Source organism: Gallus gallus, chromosome 12, assembly GCF_016699485.2.
Source record: "Gallus gallus isolate bGalGal1 chromosome 12, bGalGal1.mat.broiler.GRCg7b, whole genome shotgun sequence".
In the NCBI taxonomy this organism is placed as follows: Eukaryota; Metazoa; Chordata; class Aves; order Galliformes; family Phasianidae; genus Gallus; species Gallus gallus.
The window spans coordinates 19,513,383-19,527,544 of record NC_052543.1 but is presented as its reverse complement, the minus strand read 5'-3'; the positions used below and the strand labels follow the sequence as shown (position 1 = coordinate 19,527,544).

The 14,162-nt window shown below is 55.4% G+C and overlaps 1 protein-coding gene and 1 long non-coding RNA gene across 6 annotated transcripts in view; one reads left to right on the top strand and one right to left on the bottom strand.

Annotated features, from left to right (window-relative positions):
- SRGAP3 (SLIT-ROBO Rho GTPase activating protein 3) overlaps nucleotides 1-10,831 on the top strand; it is a 68,115-nt gene extending 57,284 nt beyond the window's left edge. For 2 of the 5 annotated variants that reach the window (NM_001389276.2, NM_001389275.2), the window contains exons 16-22: nucleotides 1,695-1,800; nucleotides 2,058-2,285; nucleotides 2,957-3,036; nucleotides 4,192-4,372; nucleotides 4,760-4,909; nucleotides 5,233-5,560; nucleotides 7,644-10,831. In NM_001389276.2, the coding sequence (NP_001376205.1) occupies nucleotides 1,695-1,800; nucleotides 2,058-2,285; nucleotides 2,957-3,036; nucleotides 4,192-4,372; nucleotides 4,760-4,909; nucleotides 5,233-5,560; nucleotides 7,644-8,057 (1,487 nt within the window). In that variant the 3' untranslated portion in view covers nucleotides 8,058-10,831. Of the gene's footprint in view, nucleotides 1-1,694; nucleotides 1,801-2,057; nucleotides 2,286-2,956; nucleotides 3,037-4,191; nucleotides 4,373-4,759; nucleotides 5,079-5,232; nucleotides 5,561-7,643 lie in introns of those variants that run through there. The other 3 variants (XM_015293125.4, NM_001030604.3, XR_001468582.4) reach the window with 3 other exon arrangements.
- LOC121106670 lies at nucleotides 9,431-14,007 on the bottom strand. Its single transcript, XR_005839442.2, has 2 exons — nucleotides 11,248-14,007; nucleotides 9,431-10,798 (listed from the first exon to the last, which is right to left on the bottom strand). It is a non-coding gene; the product is annotated as an uncharacterized LOC121106670 (long non-coding RNA).
- Between the last annotated feature and the right edge of the window lie 155 nt (nucleotides 14,008-14,162).

Genomic DNA, 14,162 nt, shown 5'->3' with positions numbered 1-14,162 from the left:
ATGGGAGCAGTGTTGGCCTGTGTGGTTTGCCTGTTGGCCTGCGGGTGCTTTGGGGCTGATGAGTGAAGGGCTGTGCCCTTGCTCAGCTGTCACTGCTCAGGGCTCCCTCCTGCCTCATAATGTCAATGTGCATAACTGCTAGAGATTTAGTAATGTCAAGACATCTAGATGATGCCTGGAGGGGAACGGTGCAGGGATGGGCTTGTTCCAGAAGAGGAATGTATCCTTATTTCTTAGGAGCAGTTATTTTGTAGAGTAGCTGTTTGAAATTTGCTCTTGCCTTTCACTTTTGATGTGTAAAACAGAGCAACACGCCTGTAACACTGTGAGCAAAGGAAGCTATTTCTGCACCAGGCTCTTGCCCCGGGCAGGGAGCTCACTGGGCTTCGAGCAGACTGCAGCTACCCCTGGGCTCAGCAGGAGCAGAGCTCTGGGAAGTGTGCCGGGTGCTGTGCAGCCAAACCCTAATTAATGCTGGCTTGCACCATTTGTTAAGCTTTTGGGAGCTTCTCATTGCAAGCATAATCAGTTAACTTTCTGGGTTCTGCCCCTGGGATCTGCATGATTCCCTGCCTGCATGATGGGGAGTGATGATAAAGGAAGGGCTGTTTTCTCCTTTTGCCTTATGGGGAACTGAAAATTTACATGGAGCCGTCCCTTAAACACGCATGAGAAGCAGATGGGTAGGAAAGGCTCTTTGTGAGCAAAGGTTCATTCTGGGCCATGCCTGTGTTGTAGAGCGATTGATGGTTACTCCATTAATCCTCTGAATTGCAGCCAGTCGAAACATTTTGGTGAGTAGAAAGGCAAGTACTTCAAGACAGCTTGTTCCTCTGGGTTTTAGAACAGATGCCTGTTGTTGTATTGCTTCATCCCGTGTTTGATATTTTTATTTTTAATGTATTCTTGAATATAGACACAAATGGAAGAAACAGAGAACCAGGAAGCTGTAGTGTGATGAACTCGTTGTTCAGAAGGAAAAAAATTCTGAAACAGAACCACTGTAAAGATTTCTGGTTTTGGCTTGAAGCCAAAATTGGTTCTGAATTTTTGGATGCATGGCAGCCCGGCGGTGTCAGGGAAGTTCATTCTGATTAGCAAATGTCAGTTGGAAGCAGCCCTGCACTGATGCGGTCTGCTCCGCGCATCCAGGGCTGCCTGGCCCCAGGCTTCAGTGTTCTTTGCCAAAGGGCAGAAGTGAATCTTAAAGTGCCAACTCAGATTAAATTCCCTTTAAAACCAGTGGGAAACTTAAGCAGAAGGGCTGAGGAAGACCTGATATTTGTACCCATGAAAGAGCGAAGCTAATAAAAACCTTATCTTAAAATCTGCACTAGAACACCAAATGGTGTGCCGTTTTCCAGAGCCAAATTGGCTGAAGCTTTTGACAAACAGAGGAGCTGCTGAATGAGTAACTAAATAATGCATTAACAGGCGTTTTAAAAATGAAACCATGGAAATGCCTTTATCTGCTGTTTACACTAAATCTTGGCCATACATAGGGATTGACCTGTGGGAAGAGCATTGTGCTCATTCTCTGCTGACTCTGTAGTGTAAACCAGTGGATTGAATGAGGATTTGTGCTATTGTTTTCCTTGTATAGTTGGGTACCAGATCAGGAATAAGTCCCTTTAGTGCCCTGTGCTCCATCCTGAGTAGGTTTAAAGATGTACTTCCTATTCCATGTGTTCCAGAAACTGAGAATCCCACCGAGAGGGTGCACCAGATCCAGCAAATCATCGTCACTCTGCCCCGGGCTGTCATCGTTGTCATGAGATATCTGTTTGCTTTCCTCAATCAGTGAGTCTCTTTCTTTCCTAAATTGCTCATTATCTGCCTTTATTTCAGTGCCTCTCTGTCTTTTTTTGCATGAGTTCCTTTCTGGTATTGCCACAACGTTGTATTTTGCCTCTTCCTCGGCCTGGCCTGGCCATGTTTGGGGAAGATGCACAGCTCAGTGCTGATCGTGGCTTTGGGTGCTGGGGGGGCTTTGGTGGGACATCTTTCTGAGCTAATGGGGACAGGATACCACACCTCCCTGATGTGTATGCTTGCAGCTTGTCACAGTACAGCGATGAGAACATGATGGATCCCTACAACCTGGCCATCTGCTTTGGGCCCACTCTGATGCACATTCCAGATGGGCAGGATCCGGTGTCCTGTCAAGCCCATGTCAATGAGGTCATCAAAACCATCATCATCAACCATGAGGGCATCTTCCCCAGCCACAGAGAGCTGGAAGGACCTGTCTATGAGAAGTGCATGACTGGAGGGGAGGAGTACTGGTAAGGAGCAGGGGCAGAACTTCATCGCGTGCAGAACGCAGCAAAATCGGTTCCCCTCATTGGGGTTTATCTTCTTGTGCTGCAGTTTGGGAGTGAAGCTGTGACAAAATGCAGGGCTTTGGCTGGATTCGTGATAAGCAGAACTGATTCCAGCTGCGTGAGTGTAAGATAAGGGCTCTGGGGATCAGATCCCTGAGAGGATGAGTTGTGAAGAGAGCTTTGAGGAAGTTCAGATCTAACATTCAGGGCAGCTGAGCGCAGTGCTGGGATGGCTTTGGCTCTGTGCAGATGCAGTGTGCCTTTCTACCTTTATTTCTGGCAAATGTTACAAGTAAGATATGCAGGATCTGGGGATGAAATGCTAAAGATCATTGTGAATGAGTAGGAGATTTTACTTGTTATCACTTGTTTCTGTTTTGCCAAATATGAGTAACATGCACGAGCAATGGGACGTGAAGTTCTGGGCTGGAGCATTGTGGTGGTGCATGTGTCTGCCGTACTCAGAGTAGCTTGGAGGTTTGCTGTGATTTTGTAGGACTGAGATATTTATTTTAAAAGGAAAACCAGAACTCCTTTGAGTATCACTGGGGCTCCTCAACAACTTATTTTTGCAAAGTGCCTTGGGAACAGAATCTTGTTGTCTCTTTTAAAGCGCCATGTGTTTATTTCAGCGACAGCCCTCACAGTGAGCCAGGCACCATTGATGAAGTTGACCACGACAACGGCACGGAGCCACACACCAGTGATGATGGTGAGCACACACGTGAGCTGCAGAAACTTGGATCTGTGTTAGGAGGACTGTGCATGTAGGAAAGCACTGTGCGCTTTGCCCCTCATCACATCAGGCTGGACTGTTGTCTGGCATGTGGATGTGTCTGTTTGGCAGTGTGTGTGCATGTTAATTAATGTTGCTTATAGGTTTTCACTGTAGGATGTGCAAGGACTGCAGTCTGACTCCATGGAAGAGTACAGGGGTTGTTTTTATGGGCTTCATATTGACCACAAAGGCGACTGCAAGACCAGGGTGCAGGCAGAACTGGACAGGAGACATGCTCATTACAAGCTGTGGTGCACAGACCCAGAGAAAGCAATGGCCTTTCCCTGCCCATGAAGCACTTGCAGCTCCACTGCAGGCTGGGAATCGAGCTGGTGCTGCTGAGAGACAGCAAATGTCACTGCACAGCGGCAGTGCCACTGTTAGACCGTGCTGCGTGGCAGGGTGCTGCGCAGCTGAGTGCTCCTCTCCTGGTGTCTGCCCCTGTGCCTCCTGTTGTACCTCCTGTCTGACAAACGCTGGCTGCAGTGGGGTCTGCCCGCAGGGGGCAGCGTGCAGCTGGGTCAGTGGAATGCCGCCCGAGGTGGCTGCTGATGTTGCACCTCCTTCTGGGCAGGGAGATGAGTTCAGAGCTGATACCATCATTTCTGTGGGCATCCCCAAAGGGGGGGGTATTTGTTATTCATCAGTAATTCAGGCCAGGCTGTCTCGAGGGTGAGGCAGGGAATTGAAGAGAAGGTAATGGGGGGCTTTGGGTGTTGTATCTGATACAGCTTGGTGAGATCTCGGTCTGGAAGATAATGGTGCTCTGTAACCAAAGAAGTCACTTTATTGGAAGAAAATATGAGCATAGACAAAGATGCCATATGTACACAGGGAAATTTCAGCTGCTCCCCATCTGGTTTGCAGCTTTTGGTAGTTTGTGAGCCTGTGAGAAATTCCAGGAAGGCTGAAAGAACAAAAAGAATCAGTCGGATCTGAAAATAAGATGGTTTGTGCTCATTGTAAGATGCTCTTGGGAAGCTCGGGCAGCACGATGAGAGCTTCTTGGGTGAGGTTTTCTCTTTCTGGGGCTTATTGTGCCCTCATGATTGTCATACTGAGCTTCTCTGTGTTTCTCTTCCTTTGCAGAAGTAGAGCAGATTGAAGCCATAGCAAAGTTTGACTACGTTGGACGGTCTCCACGAGAGCTGTCCTTTAAGAAAGGGGCCTCGCTCCTCCTGTACCATCGGGCATCAGAAGATTGGTGGGAAGGGAGACACAATGGTGTGGATGGTCTCATACCCCACCAGTACATTGTGGTGCAAGACATGTGAGTAAAGGCATTGTGTGCTGACCCAGGATGTCAAAATCACCTACCAACATGAGGCCCATCTTTAGCCACCTTAATAGGTCTGGTTTTCCCACATTTAACGACTTGAGAAATCTAGATATGTTCTGGCATGCCCCTCCACGTGTTGGCTTAGGTTGTCTCTTGCTCAAGCTGACATAGCCAAGCACTAAATACTGCCCTTGGTGTGCCTACGCCATGTCTGCCACTGCCTACTCAAGGTGGCAGGATGCAGATGTAGCATTGGTCTCTCCCCTGTATGTAGCTGCTGTTGCAGCTCTGCCTGTCCTTTATAGACGCCTCTCCTGCTGTAAGTACCGCACCCAGATTCATTACAGTGGCAGCCTGAATGGGGTCTCATTTCCCCAGGGATGATGCCTTCTCCGACAGCCTGAGCCAGAAGGCGGACAGCGAGGCGAGCAGCGGCCCGCTGCTGGATGACAAGGCCTCCTCCAAGAACGACATCCAGTCCCCAACGGATCACCTCGTGGACTACGGCTTTGGCGGAGTCATGGGCCGGTAGGGAGCTCTCCTTTTCCTGCGGACACAGAGGTGGTTACTGCCACGTGCAGGGAGAGTCAGTGTGCAGGGCAGGGCAGAAGGGAACGTTCTGTTCATGTGGATTGCTGATGTAGATCTTAACAACTAAAATGGTACAATGCTGTCCCTTTCTCAGCGCTGGCTAAAATGTCTGTCTGTCCTCTCGCTTTAGTCTTCTGGAGCTGAAGGGGTTGAGTCTGATTTGGTCTGGCTTCCCAGAGCTAAGAGATTGCCCTGCAGCATGCAAGCAGACGCCTGTATCTGACGCGCGGTGACCCGCTCTTGTGATGAATTCTTTGCAGAGTGAGATTGAGGTCTGACGGCGCAGCTATCCCTCGCCGTCGAAGCGGGGGGGACACCCACAGCCCACCCCGGGGGCTGGGTCCTGGCATAGACACTCCTCCTCGAGCGGCCGCCTGCCCTAGCAGCCCCCACAAAATTCCTCTAAGCAGAGGCAGGATTGAGAGCCCCGAAAAGCGCAGGATGGCGACATTCGGCAGTGCAGGGAGCATCAATTTCCCAGACAGGAAGGCCTTGTCTGACGGCCACCCGCTGCGATCGACCTGTGGATCCACCAGGCACAGTAGTCTTGGAGATCAGAAATCTCTAGAAGCAGAAGCGCTTGCTGAGGTAAGAGGGTGGTGAGTGGCTCCCAGTGCCCGTGGATCAAGAGGTAAAACAATTCAGGGATAAGCACTGCAGAGCCGCTTTCATCTCACAGCACTTCAGAGTGGTGGTGCTGTTACAGCTGCAGTGGTTTAGTGATGGAAGCCAGCAGCGTGCTGTCAGCTCCTCCAGCCCTGTTGGTTGGTCTAACAGGAGGTACTGCTGCTCCCCACACACTGCTTCTACACAACAGTGGGCAGAGGTGTTCAATGCACCACTGAAATAGGCAGCTGTTCCCTTGCTGGGAAGGACGTGCATTACCTTCATTGGGCGCTCCATAGAAAGCATCTGTAAGTCAGAATTTAGCTGGTGCTTAATGCATTTCAGGCTTTTTTTGGTGGCTATGTGTAGGACCTCAGGATATTAGTCTGAGCACAGTAGGATGTCCCCAGCCATTCATGGTCCGCAGCATCACCGCAGTTTCATGCTGCTTGTTCAGCGTGCTCTGCTGTCAGCACAGCCTGTGGTCTGCTCTCCTTGCTGCTAGCTGGCAGCTGTCAGCCAGGCGCCACTAACCCCATTAACAACGTGGAGTGTGATACTTCCATGGAGCAAGCTGCAGTGTTCCTGTGCCTCTGTGTGGCCGGGGCCATGCGGAAGAGTCCCATGTGCCAGCACTTCCAGGCCACGTGTCGTGTGCTGCTCCTGGCCAGGCACAGTGGTGGTGGGAGAAGAATGGCGGCTGCTGGGGACGCTGCTGCCCGTCACATGGAAGGATCTTCTGTGGGGCTTGGCAGGTCACGTGTAGGACTGCCTGCTGTCAGTGGGATAGGTAACAATAATGGCAGAAAGGAAGAACTCTTACTGTCCTGTCTGCTTTTCCACCAATCACGCTCCTTGTGCGCTTGCTCTGCAGCACGCTGCCCAGCTTCTCTGTTCATCAAGAGCTTACATGTGATGTGAACCAATCTCAGGTGCAGGGGATGCCTCCGGAGGAGCAGAGAGTGTTGGGGGTAGAGCACAATGTGTCCCCTTTCCTTTCCTTCACTTTCTTTTTTTTAAACTCTGGAAAGGATTCTCACTCAGCTGATGTAAATGAGCATTTACTGTGAAGTCAGTTGGACTGAACTTGGTAGTCCTAAGGCTGAGCTGTGGGAGAATTATTTCCACTCATTTTCTGCACAGTTTAATATAATTAATTGGAGCTAACTTGATAATTAATTCCCTTCAGCTGAACATGATCTAAGGCTTACTAAGTATTTTGTATACATAACATAAGGACTCATCTATACGAGGACAGCGAGGAGAGTTAACCGGAGTTACTTCTGAGATGGTTGATTCGATTGCTGTGAATCACTTTTCAGATGGTCTCTGAGTTAAAGTGGCCTTAATTCATTTAAGGCTGACTGAAATGAAGCCAAATTAGGGCCTCTTTATCTCTGAGTGTGAAGATCAGCGCCCAGTTGTAGGCAATTGACCAAATTTGCTTTAAGTTTACATTTTCCATTGACTCGGGCTCCCTGTCTGACAGATCTCTTTGGGCAGACCCGGGGATGCCATGAGCCGGGCGGCCGGGAGGTGCTGGCTGTGGGGGGCCCTGGTTCCTGCAGGGCTGGCGGGTGGGAGATGGGGACCCGCTGCCCCTGTCCTGTGGGGAGTGCCTGGGGCTGCCTCCCCCAGCCCTGAGCCCTTCATGCCACTCACCCTGTGCACATCACTGTGCCTTTCTGCCACTGCACGTGACCTGCCTGCATCATGACCTGCACGTGGGTAGCAGAGGTCCCGCACGCCTGTTGGAGGCTGCAGGTTTGGGGGCCGGGAGAGGTGTCCTGTCCCTGAGGGGGGCAGGGTGCTGTAGGTACCAGGGTTGGTGTCCGTGTCACGTGAGATTTGATGCTTCTGCAGTTGGTGACCAAACTCCCACTGACATCTGAGCCAGCGGGCACCTCTGTGCTGCCAGAGCGTGGGCTTTGTCTTCTCCCTAAGCTCCCGCTTTGCACTGAGGGACTCCAAGGTTGGAGTTCCCCCCCCCTGGCACACAGGGCAGGGCACCGGGGGTGGGCGCGATGCCGCGGCACTGACCTCCTTGTGCCGGTGCCGTTGGCAGGACATCGAGAAGACCATGAGCACGGCGCTGAACGAGCTGCGGGAGCTGGAGCGGCAGAACACGGCCAAGCAGGCTCCCGACGTGGTGCTGGACACGCTGGAGCTCCTGAAGAACCCCCCGCTGGGCGCCGCCAACTCGGAGCCCGCCAGCCCCCTGCACACCATCCTCATCCGGGACCCCGATGCCGCCATGCGGCGCAGCAGCAGCTCCACCGCCGAGATGATGACCACCTTCAAACCGGCACTGTCGGCCCGGCTGGCCGGGGCGCAGCTGCGGCCCCCACCCATGCGCCCGGCGCGTCCCGCGGTGCAGCACCGCTCCAGCAGCAGCAGCAGCTCGGGGGTGGGCAGCCCCGCCATCACCCCCACCGAGAAGCTGTTCCCCAGCGGCGCAGACAAGTCGGGCACCATGTAGCCGGGCGGCAGTGCTGTGCCCAGGAGGAGCCCCCGGGGAGCGCCGCCGGTGCTCCCGCAGCCGTACGTGTGTGGGTGTGCAACGTGGGCCCCGTCTGGCTGGAACGCTCCCTGGGCTCACAGCCGTGTGGCAGAGGGGGACAGCAGATCTGTGTGTCATCACTGGAGAATACACGTTATATGTAGAAGTATATATTAAAAGAAGTGTACAGAATTTGGTGACTTTTTTACAGAAGTAGATTTACCTCAGAAACTGGCTCTGAAATATCCTTGCCAGACACGCTGGGTTGGTTTTGTCATTGCTTCCCAGCTCTGTGTGTGCGGCCGTCCATCGCAGCTGTGTGCCCAGCAATCGGAGGCTGCTCCTGGGAGCTGTGCTGCACCCCGTGCTGATGGGGAAGCAGACGGGGCGGCTCGGCGGGCTCTGCTGGCACAGCCGGGTGCAGCGCAGGCCCTGGGCTGGGGCTGCAGCAGCAGCAGCAGATAAGAACTGGCACCAAACCCGTGATGAAGCGTACATAGAGAACTTACACAGCCTGAGATGATGCTTTTCCCTTTCCTCATAACATTTTTTTTTTTAGTTCTACCTATCGATATCTCAACGAATGGGGCTGAAGGCGAGGGGCTCCGGGGCAGCGGCTCCTGGGCAGTTGCACAGCAGTACGGGAGGGTCTTGATTCAGATTGTGTCTTCTTGCATGCGAAGCATGAGCCATATTTGACCATATCAGATGTATAGCCGATCTGATGGGGCGATATTTTGCACTTTCTGTACTATATAATGCAGCGGTTGGATTTTATGCAAAGAAATTGACATTTTGTTTTTCCTCGGAACATTTAACCCAGAGAAGAAAACGTGCAGGGAGAGCTGGGGTTGCATGGTGTTGTGTCTGATAGCCACGTCTGTGTAGCGCTGAGTCCAGGGCGCTCCGTGCTTCTCCTGCAGCCTCCCTCCCTGTGCGGGTTTCCGCCCGGTGACCCCTGCTGTAATTCAGCCCCATCCCCGCCATCGCTCCCAGAGCAGTGCCTGACTGCCGGCCCGCAGCCCCCCCTCAGCCCCCATGCGGGGCAGCAGCACGGCGGGCTGTGGGCCCCCCCGCTCTTTGTCGCTGTATTTGCTTCAGTGCTGGGAAGTAACTGTTTAAGTGTAAGCTGTACAAAAATAGGGTAAGATTAGATGAAAGCCAACGCCGCTCTCCGGGTCTTTGCACTTAGTAGGTAGCTCAGTGTACAAATAAAAATAACGTCAAAAAAAGAAACAAAAGCAGCAGCCTAACCTTCGGTGTACATAGTGGGGGAGGTTCTGTGCGTAGTGGTTCTGTCGTTGTTCCTCGGTATAGCGCTGTAAGGGGAATGGTGTTGACGTCCTTGTCTGTTACATAGGTGACGTTTGTAATGACCGCCATTAGTTCCTATGGGTGTTGATTTTTCTCCGCGGTCGTTCCCTCCCACCCGTGCGGATGCCCGGCGGTGCGGTTGGGCCCCGCGGCCGCGCTGTGCGGGAGGGGCTGTGCGGGAGGGGCTGTGCGGGAGGGGCTGTGCGGGAGGGGCCCGCAGCGCTCGGAGCTGTGCAGCCCCCGCCGGCCGCGCCTCCGTGCGGCTCCCGCAGAACATCCACTTCGCTCTTCTGGATTCTTCCTTTGGTTCTTTGTATACTTTCAGCGACGAGTTGAGAGCAAACCGCGCTCGTTGGCTTTGGTTTCTTTCCTGCCTTTGGAAGATGCGGTACAAATGCCAGTGTTTTTCTATTAAATTATTGCCTTTGGTTTTCTTCTGTTTTGTTGTGGGTTTTCAATGCAATTGTTTTCTTAACTTTAAGTGCCTTTTTGAGCACCGGAACAAATGCTTGGAATGGATGTCCTCGGAGCCGCGTCCCCATCTCCTCTGTACAGTTTGGCCGTGCTGTGGCTGATGGATTGCTTTCCAAGTACTGCCGATGAGTTAATTTTTTTAACGAAAGGAAGCCGAGCCGTTCTGTTGAAGAGTGAGCAGCCCCTTTTTCGTACGGTATTCCAATCGTAGTTTTAACTACTGTAAATTTAGGGAGGAAATGTATTTTTCTGTAACTTGGCGCAGAATTTAACCACGTGGTGGGAGTATCATAACCGGAACCCGCTCACGTTCCGTGAGTGACTGTCCTGCTCCTCGGTACCTCCTCCGAGGCTCGAGGACCGTAGGCTCACTCAGCGCCGGGGCAGTTGGCCGCATCCTGCAGGCGGTGCGGGCCGGGGGGCCGTTCCTGCTGAGCGCCGGGCGCGGCCTGCGGGAGGTGGGGCCGCCCTCGAGAGGTTCTCTGCCGTGCAGAGCCGGTGCCGCCCCGGCGCCTGCAGCCCCCGGCGCTGAGCCCGTCCCAGGGCCGCGGCCGGCCGAGCGAGCAGCGCTATGGGATGCCCTCGGCCCGGCCGTGGGGCAGCGATGGCCACGCGTCTCCCGTCCTGCGGCGCCCCTCTGCTAATGCCGGACTGCGTTCCGAACGGCAGCGCTGTGGTTTTCGCGGTGCGGCACCGGCCGTCCCGAGGCTGAGGGGCTCCCGGCGCCGGGCTGCGTGCTGTGCTGCGCTTCGGTTCCGTCAGGAAACCTCAGGAACTGCTGCGGGCCGTCCCTCGTCGCGGTCGTTGTCCTCCCCGTGGGTGTTGTCTCTGTAACGTATGGTGCGATGCCGTCAGCTAGAGCGGTTGGGTCCTCTGTCCTGTGCGCTGATGATGCCATGTAGATGGAGCCACTGCTTGGAGGTGGGCTCGTCCTGTTGAATAAAACTGCTTAAATTTTCTCAGAATCACCCGGTGTGGTTTCAGCGTTCGCCGCCCCCGCTGCTGCCTGGGAGCTGCAGGGCTGTCCTCGTATCCCACCCCTCACCCCGCGTCCCCCCGCAGCCCGGGCTCTGTGCCGCACTCCCGGCCCTGGCGGCGCCTCGGAGCCACCGCTGAGCGCCCGCACTGCCGGCACCGCCGCGGCTGCTGTGCGCAGGGTGGCACCGCGGGCCCTGGGCTGCGCATTGAGCCGAGCTGCTGAGAGCGCAGACGGACGCTTTGCTTTCAGCCACGGACAGATGGTGAAGGTACACGGGGAAGGAGGGGGTGCCGGCCAATGAAAAACCCAAAACTTCAAGCAGACGTAAATTTGTACATTGCTACGGAGGTGGGAGGACTTGCATGGATCTACACCAGCCGGGATGTGCCCTGCATTCCATACCTGTTTGTCTTTCATTTAAAATGCCTTTCTGCAAACCCAACAGGAGCATCCCCGAATGGGAACAAGTCTTTGCCCGGAGGGTCCCCACACTGAACCTCCAGGGATGAGAGTGCAGGTGGGGAGGTGGGTGCCGCCGGGATGGGCAGGGATGCTGGTACTCGTGCTGGGCTGCGCTGTCCTCGCCTCCAGGGGAGGTTCTGTTGCTCGCGCTGCGCTCTGCTCTCAGTTTCAGCCCAGTGAGACGTGCTGTCCTGCCAATGGAAACGCTGCAGAGCTGTGTGAAGAAGACAGTAAGTCCATAAATAGGGGAGGCAGGGAACGTTTAATTGGGATGCAGATGCAAACGCTTACAAGCGCCATGCTCAGCCCGCAGGGGTGTGGGGGACGTCCTTATGGGCCGCCACGTGGGCACGGCGTGCCGGGCTGAGCAGCGTCCCTTCCTGGGCGAGGAGAATCCGCGCGTGCCCCACAGCCGTGGCTCGTCCGTGTCCCCGGGCACGGCGGTGATGTGACCGCCTGGAGCTGCACGGGGCTGTGCTGGGAGCGTTTGGGGTGATCACGACTGCATCTGTTGCTGCTACGGCGCGTTCCCCAGCACTGAACTCTGAGCCGCTCTAAGCCGTTTAGCTCGTTAACGTCCGTCAATCAGTACGAGATTATCTTGAAATGGAGAGAGCTGCTTTGGCAGGGGAGCGGAGACGGCGGCTGCTGTTTGAGAGGGGCACTGCGTGGGCTCGCGGTGCTGCGCGGACACGCGCGGCTCTGCCAACGGCTACCGGGAATGCAGTGCGGGACCGGAGCGGAACTTCTGCGCTGTGCTCGCCCCGCAGCTCCGTCCCGGGTGGGAGCCGTGCAGCTGCGCGGGGCTCCATGCGGGCACGCGGGGGTTTAAGCGCAACTTCAGCTGCGGATTCCGCGGTATCAGCAGAAGCGCCGTCGGCGATCCCCGCTCAGCCGGAGGTCCGCGCAGCCCCGCGGCCGCCAGAGGGCAGCGCCCGCCAACACCGCGGAGCTCGGAGCGGCCACGGGCGGAGCTCGGAGCGGCGCGTCGGGACGTCGGGAGGGGCGGGGAGGGGCGCCCGGCGGTCGCGGCGCTCCGAGTGGTAACGCACGGCGGAGCTCTGCGGTTCCGTGGCCCCATCTCCGGGCTGACGTGCGGCACTCGGGAACTGTGGGTGCCGACAGGAGATCGAGAGAACTGATGTCTGTGGACCGCGTGTGACAGTGCCTTTAAATGACCTTTCCGTGCTACTTCGCGTCACTGTGCGTGCTGATTTCCCTCTAAAGTCAGAAATAAGCGTGGGTGGATATCCGTGCGCACACTTCCCAGCTCGGTGCGTCAGGCGGTCCTGCTGGGATCGGGGGGTCGCACCGCTGTGCCCCACACCCGCCCCAGCCCGGGCGCAGAGCCCCGGCCGTGCGGGGTGTGGGGCGTCGGGGTGCTTTTGTCCATCGGGGGTCGGGGATTGGAGCCACGAGGCCATGTGAGTGCGGGGACCGCCGCAGTGACTGCAGTGATGCTGAGCGCAGCAATGCCTGCTGTGTGCCTGAGCCCCTCCGGGACCTCAGCACTTCATGAGAGCACTCCGGTGGAATCCTGCCTCTCCCGATGGTCCTTCGGCTGAGTGCTGAGAAATACTGAGGGCAGTTCGTCCTTTACTTCGTTGGAGGCAACGATTCAGTGCTTTGGTGGAGGCAGCGATTGTCCCACATGTGCTCTGTCCAACTGCAGCTTGTCTGTGTGGTGCTCACGGCAAGAAATGAAAAGAGAACACAGGAGTGAAATGGAAGAGAAACAGGGGCAGAACATGGAGTAATCAATGCTCTGAGCCTCAACACAGAGCAGTGCTTTCAGTCCTGCTGACTGAATTAAATGAGACAAATTAGTGATATGTTTAATCCCTTCCCCCCCCCCATTTAAAGTCAGTGAAGTGCTTTTAGCAAATGAGGTAAAGATTTTCCATCCCTCTCTAAAGCAGAAGCGGAGCCATGTGCCATGGCACGTCCCAGGGCTGCAGTGAGTGCTCAGCACAGGGCTGAGCCCACCCGGCACCGACACCCTGCCTGCCCCTCAGCCCCATTGCGGGAGCTGCGCCTGTGCCGTTACAATCAGCTCTCCCCACTTTTGTTAGAATGAGAAATCAAAACAGATGGCTGATCCAGCCCTGCAGGCCGCTCTCCATACAGACACTGCAGACAGCCCTCAGCAGGCGCTGGGATTGAGGTGCTTTCCATCTCCTGGAAGGACCGCAGCACGGCGGGTTGGAAGGACGGTTTGCCGTGTTTTCCCAAGGGAAAGGAGCCGTGCAGGCAGTGCATGAAGTGATGGTGGCAGCGTCTGGCTGAGCCAAAGCAGCCCTTTCTGAAAGCTCTCCCATTTGTAGACCGTTCCCCCCGGTGCCCCGTGGCATTTCTCCCTGCCCTCAGTCAGCCCCGACCCATCAGCAGCGCCGCGCTATCAGATGCTCAGCTTGGCTGTGCTCGCTGTGTCCATCTCATAACGGCTCAACAGAAAGTTAAATATTATTCCTGGCTGCTCCAGATGCTCACTCTGACAGCTCTGTGATGGAAGTTTCCACGCTGCTCTTCTGAGCTGTGACTTTTTTTTTCCATTGATTTACATTGGCCCGAAACCACCGTGGAAGACAAACAAACCTGTAGAAAAGGTTTCATTACGCTTTCGAGGCATTTCTGCATGAGAAGAGCAGGTGCCCATGGAACCGTGCTGTGGGCACAGGTGGCACCGGGAGCTGCAGGCGGGTGCGGGCCCAGCAGCCAGCACCGCCCCGCCGCGGGGCAGCCCACGGGGCAAGCACCACGCGGCGCAGGATGCCCGCGCTGCCCACCCATCCCAATGCCCACCGACCGCATCCCGCGGCGCCGCGTCCCCGCGACGGTGGGACTGCTCCATTCCA